At 35.4% G+C, this 23,814-nt stretch overlaps 3 protein-coding genes across 4 annotated transcripts; all 3 read right to left on the bottom strand.

The window, feature by feature from the left end:
* Positions 1-1,619: 1,619 nt before the first annotated feature.
* Positions 1,620-5,460, bottom strand: LOC111699166 (F-box only protein 31). 2 transcript variants are annotated; one of them, XM_023469764.1, is made up of 3 exons: positions 4,503-5,460; positions 4,159-4,233; positions 1,620-2,476 (listed from the first exon to the last, which is right to left on the bottom strand). In XM_023469764.1, exons 1-3 carry the CDS (start codon positions 5,424-5,426, stop codon positions 2,306-2,308), a joined length of 1,170 nt encoding a protein of 389 aa, XP_023325532.1. In that variant the 5' UTR covers positions 5,427-5,460; the 3' UTR covers positions 1,620-2,305. The 2 variants fall into 2 exon arrangements, with proteins under 2 accessions (XP_023325532.1, XP_023325533.1); XM_023469765.1 differs by lacking the exon at positions 4,159-4,233.
* A 90-nt stretch (positions 5,461-5,550) lies between these two features.
* LOC111699167 (probable protein BRICK1-B) lies at positions 5,551-8,550 on the bottom strand. The gene is made up of 3 exons (XM_023469766.1): positions 7,959-8,550; positions 6,363-6,454; positions 5,551-5,734 (listed from the first exon to the last, which is right to left on the bottom strand). Exons 1-3 carry the CDS (start codon positions 8,013-8,015, stop codon positions 5,635-5,637), a joined length of 249 nt encoding a protein of 82 aa, XP_023325534.1. The 5' UTR covers positions 8,016-8,550; the 3' UTR covers positions 5,551-5,634.
* Positions 8,551-8,946: 396 nt separating this feature from the next.
* LOC111699165 (membrane-associated protein Hem) lies at positions 8,947-16,124 on the bottom strand. Its single transcript, XM_023469762.1, has 10 exons — positions 16,105-16,124; positions 15,626-15,750; positions 13,022-14,993; positions 12,105-12,342; positions 11,608-11,717; positions 11,050-11,345; positions 10,321-10,532; positions 10,001-10,111; positions 9,354-9,566; positions 8,947-9,147 (listed from the first exon to the last, which is right to left on the bottom strand). The coding sequence occupies exons 2-10, from the start codon at positions 15,729-15,731 to the stop codon at positions 9,034-9,036; spliced, it is 3,372 nt and encodes a 1,123-aa protein (XP_023325530.1). The 5' UTR covers positions 15,732-15,750; positions 16,105-16,124; the 3' UTR covers positions 8,947-9,033.
* Between the last annotated feature and the right edge of the window lie 7,690 nt (positions 16,125-23,814).

Genomic DNA, 23,814 nt, shown 5'->3' with positions numbered 1-23,814 from the left:
TCCACAATACTTTGACTTAACCCATGGATCCACGGCTCCGGATCCTAAGGGCTAACTATCAACCTTTCTTCTTAATCTTTACTCTAAACCTTTCCCCTTGTCATTGACTCTAAACCTTTCTTCTTATCATGAGAGGNCCTTTCCCTTTATTCTTTACTCTAGTCCTTTCCATACCCTTTACTCTAGACCTTTCCCTTTATTATTTACTCTAGTCCTTTCCATACCATTTACTCTAGACCTTTCCCTTTATTCTTTACTCTAGTCCTTTCCATACCCTTTACACTAGACCTTTCCCTTTACTTTTTACTCTAGACCTTTCCCTTTATTTTTTACTCTAGTCCTTTTCATACCCTTTACACTAGACCTTTCTCTTTTTTTTTACTCTAGACCTTTTCCTTTATTATTTACTCTAGTCATTTCCATACCTTTTACTCTAGACCTTTCCCTTTATTTTTTACTCTAGTCCTTTTCATACCCTTTACACTAGACCTTTCCCTTTATTTTTTACTCTAGACCTTTCACTTTATTCTTTACTCTAGTCCTTTCCATACCCTTTACTCTAGACCTTTCCCTTTATTCTTTACTCTAGTCTTTTTCATACCCTTTACACTAGACCTTTCTCTTTATTTTTAACTCTAGTCCTTTCCCTTTATTATTTACTCTAGTCCTTTCCATTCTTTTAAAATTAAACCTTTATCGTACCTTTACTAATAATCCCTAAAGGATGAGACTGGGTTTAGAATAAAGAAAGGATAGGTCAAGAGTAAAAGATGTGGAACTGTTTACAGTAAAGGATGAGGGTAGGGGTAGGAGTGAAGGATAATCAAAAGTTCAGGAGTAGAGGTTCAAGAAAGCATTAGGAGTAAAAGGTATGGAAGGGTTAAGAGGAAAAACAGGTTTAAAGAAAATGATATATTTCCTCTTGGTTATTTCCTCTTTCTCAAAACCCTTCTCCTTCTCTTTCTTTTTTCCTAAATCTTCCATTCCTTACCATAAACAATGCAATGGCTAAAGGAGCATTTTTTGGGACATCCTGGAGTTTTGATGCGCCTTTTAGAAGATATATAAGATGATGAAGGAAAAGGTTTTATTTCTTGTTTTTTAAGATTGTTTTAAAAAAATTATATTTTCCAAACGTCCAATCATTGATATTATTTTACGTCATGAAATCGCCTAAATATATATGAAATAATCAAGATAAATAAAATCCCTTATATTTTGGCAAACTTAATCGTAACATTCTACCAATTTCTCAATTCAAAATTACGCAATATAAAGACAAATGATTAAAAACGTGATAAAAATTGGAGAATTGTTACAACAAGTTTAATTTATTAGTAATAGAAATCAATATTAATTTATTATAAAAAAAAACATGAATAATACAGTAAAGCCTTTTCCCAATCTTTCTCTAGAATCAAACAAAATTCAAATAAAATTGGGATAAGCCGAATTACAATTTAACTAAAAGGAATTAAGCGTTTCATTAAAACTCACATTTTCTAATCCCTATATCTTTGCAATCTGACGGTGTAGATACTTTTGATATTCTAAACATTTTAGTATTTGATCTAACAGAATTGATAGTTTAAAATATAAAAGGTCTACAACATTGGGTTGCAAAGAAATAGGGATTATAAAATCAGGGTTTGTGGCAAAGACTGAATTCCTTTGTTTGTATTATACATAATACATTATGCACGATTGTATGTGAACTGTACGTACAAGCCTCAAATGATTTAAGTTGATAATTTAAGCAACATTTTCACCGTACGCAAATTTGCGCGAAATGTTTCGTAATTTCAGCAATTTATATGCTCTTATCATGTCCACGATACTTTTAGAGTTAGTTTTAAAGTTTTGTCATCAAGGAGTCACTTCAAGTTATTTGTCTCAAGTTCACTATGATCTTTATATTGTTTGTGATCTTAGGTCCACTCATGATCTAGAGTCCACTCATGATCTAGTGTCCACTCATGATCTAGAGTCCACTCATGATCTGTGTCCAATCATGATCTGTGTCCAATCATGATCTAGAGTCCACTCATAATCTAGAGTCCACTCATGATCTAGAGAATATTTATGATCTAGAGTCCACTCATGATCTTGAGAACACTCCTGATCTAGAGTCTCCACATGATCTAGAGTCCACTCATGATCTAGAGAACACTCATGATCTAGAGTCTCCACATGATCTAGTGTCCACTCATGATCTAGTGTCCACTCATGATCTAGAGTCAACGATCATGATCTAGAGTCCACAAATGATCTAGAGTCCACTCATGATCTTTAGTTCCTTCATGGTCTAGAGCCCCCTTGTGAGTTCTGGAGTGACTCTTCTGAAAAGAGATATGGACGCTAGCTCGATGAAGAGAACGGCGAACTCGTCCTGGTTGAAGATGATAAAGTTTCCTGGGATAAAACTAGGATCTCGGAATCCGTGTTGTGCAACCTGACATTCACACATCCATCTTCCCTAAATACACAAATTGTAAATATTAATATTCTTACAGTACTGTCGCCATAACTTCATCTGACCCTCTATTTAAAACTTTAATTTTTTACATTTTCCTTCTTTTTCACTGCAGCATAATTCCGCCAGTCACCAGGCAAAAACGATAAAAATATCCTTGTTTTTCTATAAAAAAAAATTATAAAAGTGATACTTCATATTTGTATGGAAAACATAAAAGTGGCAGAAAGAACGTGATTTACAAAATTCATGAGTTTGTTTCATATTTTAAAGGACTGAATGAAGATATGGATTTGTAATATATATTTAGAAATGCAAATTTGGAATATTTTTAAATATTGAGGGTGCAAAAACACAAAAAAAATTGCGTTTAGCACTTAAAAAACTGACAAAAAGGGTTAACTTTTCCAAAAAATTGTCCCTTCTCCAAAAAGCCTTGTTGCGCCATTAAGTTAATATAATACAAATTACACCTAGAGTGCATTTATCAAGTAATTTGAAATACTTTACGTTAATAAGATTTATCACCTAACCCTTTTTTGATCAAATAATAATCTAATCCATTTATTTTATGAATTTATCGATATTAAAGCGTTCAGATATTGCTGACGTCATTATTAAAGTTTTTAGCATTAAATCTTCAATTCAACGAGACGGATAAGGCAGAATTCTGCGAGCCACAAAATGATAAAGGATCAATCGCGAGCCGCAACATTTAAAATGTGCTTCTGAGCCTAAAAACATTCAAAATGGCCGGTCGTGACGTAGCGTATTTAGAGATTACATAGAACAAGGGGAAAATCAGTCATATTAGTATCTTTACATAAAATAGTAATTTTTGTTTGTCTGTTTGTATGTCCGATCATAACTCTTAAACCCCTTGACCGATTTGCATAAAGTTTTGATTTTGAGGTCCAGCAAAAGATCTCCAGGCAAAGCTAGGTTCCCAAGCTAGTTTTATAATAAAACAGACTTAAGAGTAGCTTGCCTTCCCTCCCTCTCAAAGTAAGAAAGGTCGGGTTCGAACAACCGATAACTGCCAGCTGTTCACATGCAAGAATTGCATCTTGTAAACTTGTAATCATGTTCTAAAAGGTCCATAAACCTCACTCTATATAAAGGATTCTGCCTCCTCATCCTCTCCAAACAATGATCGGAGATTGCACATAGCCAGGGTTTCAATAAACACTATTATCATCTTAATAAATTCTTATCTACGAGTGATTGTAAATCTATTGTTGAAGGATTCATCTCATCTTGTATTTATTGTATAGGAAGGATACTCTCTCCTAGTATTTATTGTATAGGATGGATACTCTCTCCTTGTATTTATTGTATAGGATGGATACTCTCTCATTGTATTTATTGTATAGGATGGATACTCTCTCCTTGTATTTATTGAATAGGATGGATACTCTCTCCTTGTATTTATTGTATAGGATGGATACTCTCTCCTTGTATTTATTGTATAGGATGGATACTTTTACCTTGCATTTATTGCATAGGATGGATGCTCTCTTCTAGTATTTATTGTAAAGGATGGATACTTTTACCTTGCATTTATTGTATAGGATGGATACTCTCTCCTTGTATTTATTGTAAAGGATGGATACTTTTACCTTGCATTTATTGTATAGGATGGATACTCTCTCCTAGTATTTATTGTATAGGATGGATAATTTTACCTTGCATTTATTGTATGGGATAGATGCTCTCTCAGCACAACCAGCTGGAGTAAAGAAGTCTATTTCAAGGTTATCCTAGACAAGATAAATGGGTTTTCTATCTATTCTGTCTCTATCTTGAATTGTTGATATTTTTAATTCTTGAACAACTTTTCATAATTTTATAAAAAAAAACCTTCCCATAACAAAAACATTCAAAAAATTGCTCGAAAATTCTCGTTTTCACCAATGATATATTCTGATATATATAATGATATATTCTGATACAATATAAAAATAAATTCACCAAAAGAGAATAATTGACCCTGTCTCTTCTATGTCAAAGTAAACAGAGGTAAACCAACCTGATACTGAACGAAGGTTGGGTTCTCCAGGAACGAGACCAGGTTGGGTAAGTTCTCCTGGTCCTCCCTCGGTATCCTCAAACATTGCTCTCCGGATCCAATATGAAATGAAACCTGTCCGAAGGGAACATTAGGATCTCCTGTAACCTTGACTCCGCAGGTTCCAGGTCGGGATGAATCCCTGGTTAGATTAATCACCTCGACTCCGTGGGGTCCGTAAGATCCAACAAAAATTCCAGGACGGATTGGCAACGGGATCTCCGGCCAGGAGAGGTTAAGTTTAGAGTAGGAGTAAAGAGCTCGAGAATGATAAGTTTGGACGAATCTCATCAGAAGAAGATCATTGATCTCTACTCCTCCCGCCACTATACTGATAAAGTCTAGCATTACTTGTCTCCAATCACTGGGATTCATTGTATGATCCTCAATATTTGATATAATTACAGTAAGATTATCTCCCCCTGATACGGGTTTAATAATCTTTACTTGGTTTGATAAAGCAATTTTACTCAGGTTTTTAACTTTAATCGTCTGATCCAACCTGTTCCTATAAACCTGGAGAAAGGGTAGAAATGTAAACTGCTCTCTGAGTTCTACTGGAGGAATCATTTCCTCAAACAATAGATGATCAGACCTCACCGAAACCTTCATGATACTACTGTAATATTTTAGATTCTGTCTCTGCCATAGACCGAGAGCTTTCCGATAGGGGTAGAGCACGGACTGGTAGAAAATCCGCGGAGAAAACTCTTCCGTGGTTTTTAACTTCACTTTAAAATCTTTCCAGGCCAGATTCAGCCAAATAGTTTCTTCCTGGCAGAGTTTATGAAAACTCTGATTGACCTGGGAGACGGTTGAAATATCCGGAGCAGGAAGATTGGACAGAATCCGAACCTGAAGCTCGGCAGGGAACTCGAGCAGCATTATCGTTGTTTAGCGATAATCTTGGTTCAAAGGTTCTCCTGATTCGGAGATTCTCCTAGTTTGGAGATTCTCCTGGTTGGGAGATTTTCCTAGTTCGGTGGTTCTCCTGATTTGGAGATTTTCCTGGTTCGGAGATTCTCCTAGTTTGGTGATTCTCCTGGTTCGGAGATTCTCCTAGTTCGGTGATTCTCCTGGTTCGGAGATTCTCCTAGTTCGGAGATTCTCCTCCCTTGGCAACCCTAGCCTCCAGGTAATCAACCTTCCTCTCTAGTGTCGTCAACTTCTCATTGAGCACACTCAGTCGGGATCTGGAAATATATTTAAGGGATTGCTAAAATGTCAGGAGAAATGTTAAACATAAGAATGCATTTTTTAGGTTACATTAATAGCTTAAATTGAAAAACCGTTTCACCAACTTGGCAATATTTGGCATTTTTTACCAAACATATTTTTGTCATAATCAATAAAAATTATCTAAAATCAGTTTCAATGAACAACGAGAAGAAGTGGAACCAGGTATGGCTAGTTATCCTACTTCTCAAAAGCAGTTGCGAGAAAAAGTTTGTTTAATTCGAACTTAATACTACTTCTTCTTAATGTTCTTTCAATCTAACCGAAGATATAATGATGTCGCACTAACTACCGTCGGTTATTATTCGTAATTTAAAACCAAAAAATTTCTAACACTATTTTAATAATTAAACATGTGAAAGAAATTTTAAAATACTCTTTAAAAAAGTAAAAGTTATATTAATTTTGCTCCTTTTAATGTAAGCAAAGTATAGCTATGAAGTATGCACTTAACTATTATTTTGTTAGCGAAAAAATCTATAAAATCTTCAAATCCAGGACTACAAAAAAAGGGATTCTAAGAAAATATATACTCCTGGCTCCAATTCAACTTAAATTTTGTATATTCTAGATTATAATTGCTACCTGCAGGACATATCAAAGGAATTAAGAAAATCTGCAATTCTCTTGATAGAACCAGTAATAAGCTCTATATATTCACGATTCACCCAATCAGCCTGAAATAGAATACCGATATATCTGTTCTTTATTATAAAACAAGACATTCGTATATACACTCATGGGTGGCCGGGGGGTGTTATAGGCTAAAAAATTTCGACATTTTTTTCAACTTTTTTTCCACGGGAAACGCCAGTCCCTTCAGCTAGTCTATATAATAAAACAAAACATTCGTATATATGTTGCCTAAAGCCGACCAAACGGCTGAACCGATTGGGCTGGAATTTTTTGTGGACACTTATGGGTGGCCGGGGGGTGTTATAGTCTAAAAAAATTCGTGATTTTTTTTTCAAATTTTTTTCACGGGCAACGCCGGGCTCTTCAGCTAGTTATAATTAAAGGACAACACGTCGTTTAATAAAGTTGGGCCGGCGCTCCTCCACCGCTTGAAACGCCCCCTTAGCCCCGGAGGGACTGTGAGAGTGAAACATTTTCATGAAACACAAATCAAGTAGTAAATACTACCGTGGTTTTTAATTTTAAGCAGCATTCATTTAAAGCATTTTTCAATAAAATTAAAACTGACCATATATATTTATTTCAAATATGTCAATATGGGTATCAGTAGATCCGTCTTGCTGAGCCTACTTCAACGCAGCAAACGGTTTGTAAAAATATTTAAGAACATGCAATCTAAGAGCATTCAAAATTAGGGAAATCACAAAATAAGCCGTTTTTCTCTAGTTTTCATTATTTTGTAAAACGTTTTTTCTGTTGAATTTGATTTTGAAAGGCGGATCTTTTGATGCCCATATCGACATATTTTGAGAAGAAAAAAAACACTGGCGTTTTTTAACACACAAGGCCATTTCACAGTGCACCTGCAAAAAACAAGACTTTTGAAATGCCTCAAAAAAATGGTTGGTGGGGTTTGATAATATAAGTAAAATAATTGAGAAAATGCCAATCCTAACTTTTTTCATCGAGATCTTTTTGAGAAAACTCATGTTCTATAGATCTAATTGTATTAATTCCAAATACTTAAGCTTTTCCTTATTTCAACCGTGTTTAAGGCCAGTTGGAACATTGTGTTAACTATAAAATTTAAAGAAAATTTAATTTAATTCTTATAATTCCTTTATGTTTTCCTACAGAAGAAATTCGCAAGTCACTTCTGTGGAGAAACCACAATTTTTAATAATCAGTTTTCGAAATAATAAACATGGATATCTAATTCATACTTGATCAGACAAAGCTTTTAGGGGTATCGTTGTACTTCGGACATTGCCATCTTTGCATTGATGGTTACTTAAAATTACGTTTACAGTCTATTTAAAGAGAATTTTACGGAAAATTTTCAAAGAGAGAAGATGAGAGTTGTTTACAGTCTACTGTGACGTATTAGGATAGTTTAAGAAAATAGAGCTAATTGTATTGTAAAAAAACAACAAATTATTGCAAATAATCTTTTTTTATTGTTTACAAGATATAAAATGTAAACAACCCCTGAAATACTCTCCTTAAGTTAAGTTGAGTTTCTTTATTTATAACAAAGAGTTTAACCTGAGTCTGACGTTGTAATGACTCTCTGTGTGCTTGTGTAGCGTTAGCAAGCGACATTTTGAAATGATATCTCTGAAAATCACAAATGGGATAAATAACATTACATAATACACATTTATAAATCAAGAAATTGTACCAATGTTAAGTAGGAAGAACAAATGCTAATGAGAAAATTCACAAAAACGGAAAGATAATTTCCTCGCCACTTTTTTAAAAAAAAGGTTCTAAATTAGTTTCATATAAAAAGATAAGTAAAAAGCAAGGCTCCCTACACTTGAAAGAGACAAAAAACATTGATTGCGTTTTTAAATATTAATATTTTTTTACATTTAAAGTCACATAATTTCCCTCAATGCAAGATAAAAAATTAACTAAGCTGTTTTTTTTCAAAAAAATAATGTGAGTGGTGGTCAGCTTTAGAGGTTCGTGCCTTAGGGAAATCTTAGAATAACAAGGAGCAAAATCAAAATTAAAAGTGTATTGCTAATATAATTATAAAAAACGAGTATTCTTTGGGTTTATTCAAATATTTACAAAATTTTAATTCAAAACAAGAATTTTCTTGGCGTTCCTGGCGGTTTAAGAGGAGTATATAATTTTATATTTGACACTTGTGACGTCGTGTATAATTGGTTCATTTCTCTGTTGCCACCTATTGTACTTGATAATCTATTTGCCGATTCCCAACAAAACCTTTTAAACCTTCATCTGAGTAAAAATTAGGATTGTCGGTTTTTTTTTATCTTGAACCAAATGAATTCCATCAAGTAAAATTTATAGAGAAATCGCAGTGGAAATTATTGACTTTTAGAATATTGCCATAATTTTTGCTTGGAATTGAGTTAAAAGGGAGCGGAGAGAATCAGACAAGTAGAGTTTTAAATGAAGAGCTACTTGAAATTACCTTGACCGTCCCTTTAATACTGAATTTTAAAATTTGAGTTAACAACTAAAAAATATATACCCCTACAACTAAATCTGAACAAACCTTACTAAAATGTCAAACAAGTAAATTTTCCTCGCCGTCTCTTTATATCTACTAGACGACAAATATTGCAATATTATTTTGTAGCATTCAAGCTACTAGTATAGATGGCTGAACTCCCTTATGAACAGAATGATAGGAGTTTCTAAGAAGAGAATAGGGGAAGCAGGATTCAAGAAGATCCATGGTTAAGAACGGAGAAACCTAAAAATAAATTCAATTATTAAATATTGCAATGATTTTTAATTTTAAATAAAAGAAGGAAAAAGATCCAACAGCCCCCCCCACCCCCTCCCCTAATTCTTAGGGAGCACCGAATGCCATGCAGTATAAAAATTGGAGCAGTATATAGACTGTTGTCCTTCATCTAAACTATTTGATGGAGCAAATTATAGTCTGATTTCCTTTACCTGAACTATTTGATGGAGCAGAATATAGACTGATTCCCTATTTTTTGTCTCCTGTGGACTGGACTCCTGTCCTAGCCGGAGAAGACTAGAACTAGCGAGGGCCAGGAACTCCTTGAGCCTGTCCTCTGTATCATCATGACCTCCGAGGGAGAAAAGGCACCCTAGAAGTTGGTTTACTGCCTGAGCCAGACAATGGATGTTATTCGAGTGTCCCTGAAATATGGATTTTGTAAAAATAGTTGAATCAAAAAACTAATTCCTTTCGGCCCCCAAAATATTTTTTTTCTGTTGTCTCAAATTTTGAATATATTTAAAATATGATGTCGTAGACCTTTGGTATTTCCAAGATTTAAAATAACATCAGGTTGCAAAGCTATAAGAATAATAAAATCAGAGTATGAAGGGAGTACGCATTTCCTCTACCATATTACAAAATTCGAATAGAAGATTAGATTTTTTATTGGTTTTTCTTAAAAATAATAAAATTTATTGCATTTTTGCTAGAAAAAAACGTCAGCTGAAAGCTAAAATTGCTACTTATGAAAATCACGGAAATGTACGAGAATCCCGATTCTCAAGGATCATAAAATTGACAGGGAAAATAGTAATCTTCCTAGAATTGAATGAAGGGATTGTTCTCTGCTTACCTCTAGTTGTGCCTGATACATGCTGGATTCACTCTTTGCTAGTTTAGGTATAGAGACTGCAACGAATACCATGAGTAAACAGGAAGTAAGATATTCGTCTTCTGTCTCACCCTGGATAATATCCAATCAATTAATCAGAATAAGAGAGATAGGTTTTTATTACTAATTTGGGAAATATGAATTAGTTTTGGTGATAAAATGAACACATTAAAAATGGCCAGTAAATATCAAATTTATCATCCCCCCCCCCCCCAAAAAAAAATATTATGAATTCCAAATGGACCCCTGATCCAGATACTTGGTCCTGCATTAAGTTGTACCTTAGGTGTTTGTCTGAGTGTAGTGAGTAGAGCTGGATCAACTCTACTACTGTATCCTGCAGCACAGGCTAGCTCTGCCACTAGACTGGTCTCGTGAGGAGAACTACCGTGGGAATGAAAATCCTTGACTGAGGAGGTAAGGAAGGGTATTCTCTCCTCCAGCTGCTCAGAGAGCGCGTCCTGGATCAGATCACGGAAACACAGGATAACTCCTAAATACGAGATTGTTAAGTTTATAACTAAAGATAGTGATAATTAATTTATGCATAGGGTTACAGGGAAATATAAATAATCTTCGTTTTTTTCAATACATGCTTGGGAGCCCAGCTTTGCCTAGAAACAAAACTTTATTTTTACAAGTCAACCCACTCGACTTAGAATTTTTTTTCCCGTGGTTCTCCCGAGTTCCCAAATCAAGATTTGATGGCAAAACGGTCTAGGGGTTCATGAGTTATGATCGGACATACAAACTAAAATCATACTAGCTTGGGAACCCAGCTTTGCCTAGAAATAAAACTTTTTCTGTACAGTTCAACCCACTCGACTTGGAATTTTAAAACCAACAAAGAACATTCCCGTGGTTCTCCTAGTTCTCCATCAAAATTTAAGGCAAATCGGTATTTTTCACATCACATATCCCTATATTCAGTCTAAGAGCAAAATCATATTCTATCTATATTAGAAAAAAATAGCCCAATCGGGATAGGGTTAATTGAATTGAGTTTTTACCTATAATCGTCATCCTCTGCAGAACACTGTCAACATTCTGTAAACGTTTAAACAACTCCTTCATCACTTCCGGTTTATCAAAGTTGGTCCTCAGAGCAATCAGGATCTCCTTGTTGATCAACACCAGCTTCCTCAGCTCGGTCACCTGGCTCTGGATGTGCCACATCAGGGTCTCGTTGAGTAGTTTGATCCCGTAGGGTCCGAGCATCTCGGCCAGGCTCTTAAGCTCCGAGGGGTCGGTGAACTCCTCGGCGTTGAACGGCATAGCACCCTCAGCTGACAGTGAGACAAAAGATCTAAATAACAAAAAATCATATTTTTCTTCTTAGACTTCGGGATTTTTCTGCTTTAAAAAAAAACTCGCATTTTCGATAATCCTTAAATTTTTTTTAATGTCGGAAAAAATATCCAATGCTTCTGTAAAATAGGATTGAAAGAAGTTTCGTAACTTCTTATTTTTATTTATTATGGCAAAATGATAAAATACAGAATTAAAAAATACGCGAAGTTGTCTCCATAGAAACCGAAAATGTGCGAAAATAAAAGCTGAAATCTAACCTGAGAGTGTTACTAAAGCAGATATGTCCAGCAGACACCCGTCGTAGCAGAACATCACTGTACCACTGTGTATACCTAGAGGCTATACTTGCGTCGCCGTTGGAATCACTCTAACAAATAAATAAAAACTTCAATATTTTTATCATATTATTTGAAAAAGTTAAAAATTCAAAACAATATATGTTTGAACCTAATCTATATTTAACTTTTAATTTTGTACTTATAGAAAGACTTAAAAAACAGAAAAAATAAAAATTTAAGGGTTTTTTCAACAGAATCTGTGTTAATCATTTTCAGCTAAAACTCTATGTCAAGTCCCCCCCCCTTCCATTCCATTCCATTCCATTCCATTCCATTCCATTCCATTCCATTCCATTCCATTCCATTCCATTCCATTCCATTCCATTCCATTCCATTCCATTCCATTCCATTCCATTCCATTCCATTCCATAGCTTATAAAATACGCAATTTGAAAAAATGAAATACGAAAACTAACCTGTTGTGTTTGTTGTAAAAGAACATTGTTGAAAACTCGTGTTATATCAATGTTTACATAATTCTCCACACTCTGCAGTACACTCATGTACGCCTTGACAGATGCCAGGAGCTCACTTGGTTTGGCAATCTCTCCTGTCTCCGGGTTGTACATGACCATACCTGCGATAGCTCTAGAGAACCTGGTCTCTAGGTGCTGATGGAGATATTCTCGTGGTGCAAATGTGTATTCCCAAACACTAAAATAATATTTTCGTCGTAAAAATACAATACGGATAGATTACTCGCCTCAAACTATAATTTAGAATCCACATATCTTTGCAACCTGATGATCTTTTACATTTCAAACTATGAATTTTGCTCGGAGAAAGTCAATAATTGTAAAATTAGTAGTATAAACACTAGACTGCAAACATAAGGATTAGAAATTAGAGTTCGAAACGACTGATAATTATTTTTCTCGAAATTCTTAGATGGCTTAATAATTTCTGAAGTATGAGAGGTAGGAGAGGTCGGAGATGTTGGAGAGGTAGGAGATGCTGGAGAGATAGAGGTAGGAGAGGTAGAGGTAGGAGAGGTAGGATAAGTTGGGGATGTTGGAGAGGTAGAGGTAAGAGAGGTAAGAGATATCTGAGAGGTAGAGGTAGGATAAGTTGGAGATGTTTGACAGGTAGAGGAAAGAGAGGTAAGAGATGTAGGAGTGGTAGGAGAGTTAAGATAGTTAGGAGAGGTAAGATAGTTAGGAGAGGTAGGAAAGATAGGAAAGGTAGGAGAGGTTGGAGAAGTCGGAGATTCTGAAGAGGTAGGAGAGGTAAGAGAAGTAGGAGAGGTAGGAGAGAAAGGAGAGGTAGGAGAGAAAGGAGAGGTAGAAGTAGGAGAGGATAAAAAGAAGAGGAAGAAAATGACTTGTTTACTTACTTGATTGTTGAACAGAAATTAATAGCATAGCATAGCTCCGTGAGCGCCATGTGAAGTTTATCCATCGTTGTTAAATCTTCTCTAGTCTTCCGTAAACTCTCGACTCCAGGTTTCTCAAATTCAAACTTTTTCGGAGTTTTCTCCCGCTTCTTCTTGTTCACAACTTGGGCAATAATAGGTGCACAATGTTTTGGCAGAAGACGATCTGAAAGCGTGCACTGCTCGTCACAAACCGTTGTTATAATATTCTTGGCTTCCTTCGCCATTTCGTCGAGGAACAGGTTGATTACACTCAGACTCCTTTCTCTGATGTGTATTCTCTCCTCCGGGCAGAGTTCGTTGGTTATATTGGAGAAGTGTCCGCAGATGAGTGGAAAGGCGATTATAAACCGGTTTTGTGCCGGGAACTCTAAACACATCTGGAAATTATCCTCGAATATCTTGCTGTAGAAGCAGAAGAGGGAGAGGTCGGACGTGTCGATGATCATCTCGTCCAGGTTGTCCACCATCTGGGTGTGGAAACTGATGGTGTTGAGAAGAGCAGCTAGATCTCTCTGTCGCTCGAGCAACGGCGTTTTACCAGTGGAAAGGTAGCTCTGGAGTCGGGCCCAGTCCAGTCTAAGAGCTCTGAAGTCGAAAACATGATCCGGATCCTCAACATTATCCACGGTCAGCTGGGATATCTGGTTACATACGGATGACAGGATAACGCTCTCCTCCTCCGTGGATAAAGTTGCAGTTTGTATCATCTGCGCTAGAGCCACGGCATCATACCCTGCTAGATATTGGACATAATACCTCTGTATCACCTGGCTGTATTTCCTGATCAGGGCTCTCAGTTCCTCCATGTGGAACAGGAGCTCAGGTAAATATCGATCCACAAGATCTTCGGTAATCTTAACCTTGCCTTGTCTCGGCGGAGGGTTTTCATTGTGGCGGAGCAGCCAATAAATCTCATCCCGACTAAAGCAGAGACCCATGAAGACGAATAGAGCCTTAGGACCGAGAAGTCCGGGCTGATCGGAGCAAATAAGAACCAGTTCCTTTAACGCGGTCCGAAGAAATACTCTTCTCTCTCTATGATTAGCCGCGGCGCTGGTTAAAGCAACATTATAGCATTCTTTCACCTCGGCAACCTTCTTACTGTATCCTTTTATCGACTCGAAGTAGGTTTGAATGTAAGAGTGAGTATAGATGATCTCATCTCTAAACAGGACTGTTGTCCAGCTAGAGTGCAAACTAAGAGTCCATAAATCCATCGCAGGTTGGTGTGAGAGAAATGTGTGGCATAACATGAATCCGAACACAATCCATCTCTCCAGGGTATCCAGGGATAGATACTCACAGGGCATAGTGTCCGTGTGAGCAGGGTTAAGTAACTGGGACGGGTTGGAAACTAAAGAGAGCATCTGTGCTGCTCTCCACTGGTCCGCGGAGAGATTCCGTCTTGGATACAGGTTGGTTAAAGAGAGAAGAGCGTGGGTAAGGGTTCTAGTGTGTGGAACAAATTCCTCTGAAAGTTTCTTCAATGGTGGATCATAATCAATAACCATCTGACCTAGACGGGGAAAGGCTGGATCTGATTGCTGATGGGTCATCTCATGAGCTGCGTTGAACAGTCCTAGCACAGCCTTCCTGTCCTCCACCCTAGACAACAGGATCATCAGCTGAACATAGATCGTGACAAGGTCCAGGTACAGTCTCGTTATCTCGAAGTTGACCGTCACATCTAGGCTGACCTGGCACGCGTCCACAGTGGTCAGAAGCTCGCTCACGTGGTCCTTGAAGTCCAGCAGATCCACAAAGGTATAATAATACAAGGAGAGAGATTTTACAATCTCCTCCTTGATGGGTTGTATGTTACTCAGTGATTTCAGATCAACATTTGGAAACTTTCTCACCACCGTTTTGATACTTCCCTCCAGGGACTTCTCCGAGAGAAATGATGGTTTAGATTTTGTATCCCCACAAGCTAAAGAAAAAAAAAGTATGCTAAACTATATATTAGATTATTATAAATATTAGGGTCAAATAAAAAAATTGAATTATTCAAAAGAATTATTGTCTTGAATATTCAATATCAATTACATTCAGTATGTCCAAAAAAAACGATGAATAAAAGTCTGAAAATCATATTTTTTTTTAAGGAAAGTGCATTTTTTTTTAAATCCGAGGAATGGGTCTCTGAACCATGATTCTTCGTTTTTTTCGGGGGACACCTTGTAGACACCCCCGATTAGCCAACCTGGGAGAAAAAATGTGGGACACTAAATTTTGAAAAAAATGATTTATAAAATTTTTCTCCGCCAAACTGTTTTATTGTACAAAAAAAATCTCAAAACTATTATTTTTAAAACAGGAAAACAATCAGATTACAAGTTTTTCCACAATTTCCAAAATTTAAATAACATGTTCATGACATTTTGAATAATGCATCGACAACGAAAGGAAAAATGAAATTGTGAAAGGACTATCTGCCATAAACTAGATTTAATTTGTGCGATTGAACTAAAAGACTTTTTGTGTACAATGGAATTATCGTGAAAGGATTATCATCTAAAACTTTTCGACTATCTATTATTTAAAAATAATTCAGGAAATAACCTTTCTTGATGTTATAAATCCGTGTGAGCATTCCATTTCCCCGTTCCTTGAGAACAACAAGCTTCTCAGCTAGCTTCTGCTCCGACACAACAAATCCTTTAGACATCTTTAAACACACATTCGTTCTGGAAAAAAATATCTATCATATAATAAATAAAACAAGTCATTCGTACATTTATATGTTGCCTATAGCCGGCCAATCGGCTGGACCGTTTGGGCTAAAATTGTTTATGGAATCTCAGAGATGGTCGGGGAGTATTAGGACTAAAAACAATCGAAATTTTCAAGAAAAAAAATTTAACATTCTTTTTCACGGGCAACGCCGGGCCCTTCAGCTAGTATATATAAATTTGTAATCTCTGCTTGTTTGGATGTCCGATCATAACTCACAAACCTCTTGACTGATTTGCCTCAAATTTTAAATTGGGGAACTCGGAAAAACCACGGGAATGTTCTTAGCTTTGATTAGAGATTCTTACTTGAGTGTGTCCACTTAAATTATAAGATTTCTTCTCGTTTATACTTTGAAAACCTAAAATAAAAAAGACATTCGTATATATATATATATATATATATAAATATGTATGACTAGATCGATTGGGCTGAAATTTTTTGTGGACACTCATTTCTTACTAGCTGAAGGGCCCGGCGTTCCCCGTGGAATTTTTTTTTTCAATTGGAACGTAGAGGTTGAAATAAAAAGTATAAACTATGAATTTGTGGAATATATATATAAACTATGACTGCTATATTTGAACCTTAAATAGTAATAAACAAAATCCATTCAATTAAATTATAATTCCTCCCTAGAAACTTAATCTCCTTAAAGGGTTTCAATTTGTTGATGGAAAATATTGTTTTCACTTATTCTTGACTTGCGCATTAGTTGTAATAATGCCGCAGTTTTAGTTTTATTGACACCTACACAAAATAAAATAATCACAAAACCTCATCTACAGGTCGTCTTTGTTATTTTTGTGGGGTTTCGACCTACGCAAATCAGCTTTTCTCCACTTCTGACCTACGCCAAATCCGCTTCTTGCTTTACAATCCTTGATTTTATCAATATATTTAATTATAAATATCCGACAAATTCAACCTTGTTTTACAATCCTTGATTCTATTAATAATTAATTATAAATATCCTACATATTTAACCTTGCTTTACAATCCTTGATTTTATCAATATTTAATTATAAATATCCGACATAAATTCAATCTTGTTTTACAATCCTTGATTTTGTCAATATTTAATTAGATATATCCTTCCTTGCTTTACAATCCTTGATTTTATCAATATTTAATTATAAATATCCGACATATTCAACCTTGTTTTACAATCCTTGATTTTATCAATATTTAATTAGATATATCCTTCCTTGCTTTACAATCCTTGATTTTATCAATATTTAATTATAAATATCCTACATGTTCAACCTTGTTTTACAATCCTTGATTTTATCAATAATTAATTATAAATATCCTTACATATTTAATCTTGCTTTACAATCCTTGATTTTATCAATATATATATATAAGTGGATCCTAGGTTTACTATTCTTGATCAGATGAATATTTAATCTCTCCAATCAAAGCAGAACACCCCCAAACCTTTAAATGCCTAAATGATGTTTTAGGTATTTGAAATCTATAAATCAAAGTGGACCTTTCCTGTTAACGATATAGTAACATGACATAATGATCTGGGTTTGGTCAGGTGTGCAGGGTTATGGTGCGTGCCGGATAAAATTATTTGGGCATTGAAGGTGGTATGTTGAGAGAATCCGTAGGGATCCGGGAGGGAGGGGGGTTCATGAGAAGGTTACCATCCTGGGATAGGGGGTTGATGAGTGTTATAAATTATATGTTTATACAGATCTTATGAAAAATGCGCCGGGTTGAGTTCTCATATAATGCAGTTTATGTAGATTATGGTTTGAATTGTGTGCTCTAGGATCTCTAGGAAAGCTTGAAGCTCCTGGAGCTCCTGGATACATAGTAAACCCAAATTATCTTGAAACTTTAAATATTTCCCTGCAAAGGATCAAGAATATAATGGTGCAGGTCTGTAATTTACCAGTTTTAGGAACAGGATGGTATGCATGCTTTAATAAACCACAGAACGGTTTTCATTCCCCCCTCCTCCTCGCCGTAATTTATATGAGACTTGTATATTTTAATATCTGAGAAAGTGAAACCATGTATTCTAGATTAGGATCGGAGAAATGATTTTAAACAATCCCGTATCAGGGTACGTGTGATCCATCCTAGACAACTATGTCGTACTTTCAAGTATTCAACTATTTAAAATAGGGTAATTTGGTATTTTTCATTCAAGGTCGTTCACGACCGGTCTTACGGTGGGGTGTCCCCCCCTCCCCCCTCCCTTCCTTTCAGACACAAAAATCATTTATTACGGAATCCTGAGACATGAATATAATGAAACCCGTAAAAAACTCAGTCGGGCTCCCGATTAAGTCAATCTGTTTAAACATCGACCATTTTTTAACGTAATTTAACTGATTTTGAATACATTCATATATTTTAGGTTTGTATCAGGTTCCCAGAACTAGGTTTTGGGCATACGCCGTGTTCAAGAGATTTGACCTGGGGGGGGGGGATGACTTTTGTTTAGCTTTAGATTTACTCTGCTAGGTTTAGAAATAGTAGGGTTGACTTTTCCAGGTTTAGATTGAGCAGAGTTGGCTCTTCTAGGTTTATATTAAGCAGGGTTAGCTCTTCTAGGTTTAAGTTGAGCAGGGTTGGCCCTTCTAGGTTTATATTGAGCAGAGTTAGCTCTTCTAGGTTTAGATTGAACAGAATTAGCTCTTCGAGGTTTATATTGAGCAGGGTTAGCTCTTCTAGGTTAAATTGGGCAGGGTTAGCTCTTCTTGGTTTATATTGAGTAGGGTTAGCTCTTCTAGGTTTAGATTGAACAGAATTAGCTCTTCTAGGTTCATATTGACCAGGGTTAGCTCTTCTTGGTTTATATTGAGTAGGGTTAGCTCTTCTAGGTTTAGATTGAACAGAATATGCTCTTCTAGGTTTAGATTGAGCAGGGTAGGCTATTCTAGGTTTAGATTGAGCAAGGTTAGCTCTTCTAGATTTAGATTAAACAGGGTAGGCTATTCTAGGTTTAGATTGAGCAAGGTTAGCTCTTCTAGATTTAGATTAAACAGGGTAGGCTATTCTAGGTTCATATTAAGAAGGGTTAGCTCTTCCAGGTTTAAATTGAACAGGGTTAGCTCTTCTTGGTTTATATTGATCAGGGTTAGCTCTTCTAGGTTTAGATATAAAGTATTATCAAGGTTAGCTATTCTAGGTTCAAATTGAGTAGGGCTGACTCTAATAGGTTTAAGGCGTATATAGATATAATTTGTATTGATTATGATTCCAAGTAAATGATTTTATGTGTTCTCCATGTTTAGTTGTTCAAGTACTGTAGTCGATAGGTTTGAGATTGCAAGCATAACAACGAGCAAAAACCCTGACATATTTCTATTTGACAAAAACTCCAATCAAATAATATTTCATTCTAAGTGTTGGATTATGAACATAAAGATAAACAAAAAATTAGATTATGTCAATTGTAATTTATGATTTGTAGAATAAAAAGTTTCAATGCGAAATTATATTTTAGAAGCTAAATGGTCATATAAATGTTGTATGATATTAAACTTAAAAATCTATTTCCGTAAAATTTTAATTCTCTCTTTTTTATTCAATTCTTGATGCAATTTGTCAGTAAAGCGATTTTACTAGCAACACACGCTTTTTTGAGTCTTGCAGGTCGACCGTAAACGTAATTTCAAATAACTTCCTATTTTATAAAGTGGCATATGTCCAATTCACAGGGGTAACTTTTAAAGCTTTGTCTGGTGAGGAATAAAGATGTGTCTGAGGCCATGAATCTTTGATACTTAAGTAAAAAAAATCATAGTTTTTTCCCCAAAAAACTGGTTTCTTGTAAGTTTTGTGGATTTTTCAAATAATTTTCTGTTCAATGTGTAAGGCCTTAACAGTTTTAGCCAGTTTCGTCGTAAATTCGGAAAAAGACTACGCCATTTCAGCGCAAGAAATTAAACGTGGCATTTTGTACATTTTGCGCAAGCTGAAATTGTACAGGGAGTATAGGAGAATCATTCAGATATGTTTTGACTGAATGATCTGGGAGCCAAGGTTTAACATCTAAAAAAGAGACTGTTGGCCTAATATTTATTGACCCTCAATTTGATAATCAAAAAGAGATATTTTCTTTCAAAGTCGTTCGTTTTCTCTGATGTATAAATGCGCCAGTCAGTTTTATGGAGAAACTGCAATTACAAATCGTCAACAATTTTCTTAGAAAAACAAACTTATCTCTATAATTTTAAATTCATGGGTAAAGAATTCCGTTGAAAATTAGAAATACTGGGCCACTATACGTGAACAGTCTCTTTGAGAGTTGATCTGTTCTAGTTATCTGTCTAATAGTTGTGTAGTGGAGGGGCACAAGAACCCAGCTTCTATAAGGGTCAATAAGGATTTAATGGTGACAGAGATAAGGTTTGCAGCTCCGGCATCTCTCTACATCCTGTGATGGAACGGTTTAAAATTGAAAGGTTTCTTCATGTAGAACCTGAACCTCTTTATTTCTCCCTTTAAGCCTAGTTGTTTACAACAGTCTCGGCTTCAAAACTCTTGCTAAATTTGCAGGGTTAAAGGGACTATCGACTAAATTTAATGTGATACGTTATTTTAAAAGTTACATGCCCGATTCACAATCCGTTATCTAAAAAAAATAAGAAAATCGTCTTTGTCTAACTTTAAAAGAAAAATATTCTGTCAATTTCGTTTCTTGTCTCTGATGCATGCTTCCGCAATTACTTTTAAAGAGAACCAGCAAATGAAAAACATTAATTTTTCAGATTTTTGCTTTTTTCTCAGACTGGGGCAGCGTTTTTTATGCTTGCAAAATTTAGTCGGATTTTTGACACAAAGTGAGGAGAGAAATCCATAAAAAGATTTTAAGGATTATGTTCAAATAAAAAGTTGAGTGTTCACAACTTTGTTATGTTGATCAATCATACAGAAGATTTTTTCCATAATTGATTCGTAGACTGGTTTACATTTATGTATCCAGAGCTGGAAACTTTTGAATGGTGGATATCAGGATTAATGCTTGATCCTCTCTTTTTCTTAATCTCCAGATTAAATATTGCTTGTTTTCCTCCTGAATTTAATCCCCAGATTAACTAACAGATCGGGATTAAGGATATTCCATTCTAAAGTTTTCAGCTCTGAGCTGGGATCTTTAGAATGGTGGATATCGAGATCAATGCTTGATCCTCTCTTCTTCTAGCTTAATCTCGAGACTAAACTAATCTTGTGCTTGTATCCCTGAAAGGTGTATAAAATTCAACCAATCGGAGTCGGGTATCAGAAGCCAGGAAATTTGAAATTTTGCCCGCCATTTAAGATTAATATACAAAAACGGGAGGGACTCTCTAATTTTGAAAAACCGGAGTTTGATTTTTCTGTACTAAAAAAGAGTGGATTAAGCAAGAAATTAAAAGTGTCCACATTGGATATTCGGATTAAGCAGTCTGGATTAAAGGTTTCCGATAATAAAGTTCCAAGCTCTGAACTGAAAACTTTAGAATTGTGAATATCGTTATCAATGCTTGATCTCCTCTTTTTATTAATCTCAAGATTTATTTAAACTTTAGTTTATATCCTAGAAAGTGTATAAAATTAAACCAATCAGAGTGTCTATTGGAGATTCCGAACATCCAATCAGATTGCGGAGAAATTAAAAATATTCTGCGCGCAATTAATGAGAGAACTGTCATTGGTTGGATCCCAGAGCTAGGAACTTTTGAATTGTGGATATCCAGATTAATGCTTGATCTCCTCTTTTTCTTAATCTCGAGATTTAATAATGCTTGTTCTCCTCTTTTTATTGATCTCCAGATTAATTAACCGATCGGAATTAAGGATATCCCATTCTAAAGTTCCCAGCTCAGGAGGGATATCCAAAAGGAGATTAACAACAAATTAAAGGTTTCCACAGTGGGTGGATATTTAGATTAAACGATCGGGATTAAGGGTATCCAATTCTAAAGTTTTCAGCCTGACCTGGGAACTCTTATGTCGTCTTATTGCTCTAGAACTTTTGTTAATCTGTAGATTAATTTTTTCTTAATTCTATATCCCACATGGTAATCGTACCCAGTCTGGGGTTGAGCGGAGCTTTGATCAAGGGAGGAATAGCTGAAATGATGAGATTAAGTATTGATCCTGAAATAAAAAGTGCCCACAGGAAATATCGAGATCTGTGGATCGGGATTATTAGTATCCTACACAAAAGTTCCCAGCTCTGTAAGCAGAAGATATAGTGCCAAAAGTTCCCAGCTCTGTAAGCAGAAGATATAGTGCCAAAACGAAAAATTAAAATGTTTAATAAAATTGTTTTGATAAATTATGTTGGTCAATAGTAAAAGTTTTGCTCAATGTACGTAAAAAGGCAAATTTGTTAAATATTCTTAAATGTTATAAAACGAATCAAGAAGTTCACCATTAAGGGATTGCACCTATCAAATAATTTCTTTCACGGGTTACACTGAAATCTTTAAACCGGAAAAAGGTGTAATTTTAGTAATTTCAGATTTGATAAAAACTCTGGAATTTCCGGTTTCAAATTCTCTTTACATTGAGTTCAAACTCCCAGCAGAAGAGTACTTCTCAAAAACCCAAAAGTAAAAAAGACAAAATTCATAAATTCCATGAAATATTTCAATTATTTTACATTTAGAAGATAAATGATGGTTAATTATCTTCGATACTCATTGGCATGTTACTATTGGGTTACATGAGATATGCATAAGATTGTGGGTTCTGCAAATTAATCTGAATATAAACATTACAATTAATCTTGAAAACGTGGGATCTAATTGATCACATAAATTTACACCTTGGCAAAATTAACTGAAAAGCTCATTCAATTTCAAATCACAGCATTTCACGGATTTATAGAAAATTTTCTAAAATCGCGAGATTCGGTTGCTAAAAATTCAAACAAATAGATAATGTAAATTATTACTCCAAAGGGACTGTTATTGTAATTTCAGGTGTCTTTATTTTTAAAAGAGACACATGTCTGGTTCAACATGGTACCCTTTAAACCTTTATTTGATTAATAATGTGGAATTATAATTAATCTGCAGATTAGCAAGCGGATTAGCGAGTGCATGAGCAAGACAATGTCAGGAGCGTACTCAGGAATTTGTTCAGGAGGGTTTTACAATTTTTTAAGAAGGGTGTGGGGCTCAGCACCCCTTGGGGCCCAAAAAACCTGGAAACCATAGGTTTTAAGTGATCCTGGGGGGGCTGTGCCCCCATAGCCCCCTAAGGTTTAAGTCCTTTCTTCTAAGCCCAAAACTCCCACGGGGGAACCGAAACCTCCTGTCTGTGCAGCAATTGTTCGTTCTATAACACTTGAATATACGTCCAACAAGAAATGTATCGAGATATAACGATAATGACGTCACTAATTATAATAATAATAATAATAATATAACTAATTATAGTAATAATTCCAATTTTGGAATAAAACGGGAAAATATTTAATCCCTATTGTGAATCCTACAGACTTACAGTGTAAGGGTTTAAAAACGTAAAATAACGAGAACAGAGATGTTAATGGTGCTAAAAGATATTTCAAGTTCGTCAAAAATGAGATTCATCATACTGAAATAGACAGGATGAAAAGGATAAATTTATTGGTACGACTGTCCTCTCTCTGCAATATCTGTACAAAAAGAGAAGAGATAGGATTAAAAACATATAAAAATTTACTTCAGTATAACGTGAAATATATACCTAAACTATAAAGTAGCAAATACGAAAAAGCTGTATTTAATGAGTGAAAATGCTTCATAAACCTAAGACTCATTGGAGTTTTAACCAGGGCCTCTAGTTTACCGTGGATTAAAAATATTTAACCAGGACCTCTAGTTTACCGTGAATTATAAATATTAAACCAGGATCTCTTATAGTTTACCGTGAATTATAAATATTTAACCAGGACCTCTAGTTCACCGTGAATTATAAATATTTGTAAAAGTATCAATTGCACAGTTATTACGCTGTCCCTAGCCGAATGAGGATTTTTCGCCAAGGGCGTACTCAAAAATTTGTTCAAAGGGGGC

The sequence above is a fragment of the Eurytemora carolleeae genome, unplaced genomic scaffold, assembly GCF_000591075.1.
Source record: "Eurytemora carolleeae unplaced genomic scaffold, Eaff_2.0 scaffold30, whole genome shotgun sequence".
Taxonomy (NCBI): Eukaryota; Metazoa; Arthropoda; class Copepoda; order Calanoida; family Temoridae; genus Eurytemora; species Eurytemora carolleeae.
Note: the sequence above shows the minus strand (reverse complement) of the source record. Positions and strands in the feature narration are given on the sequence as shown.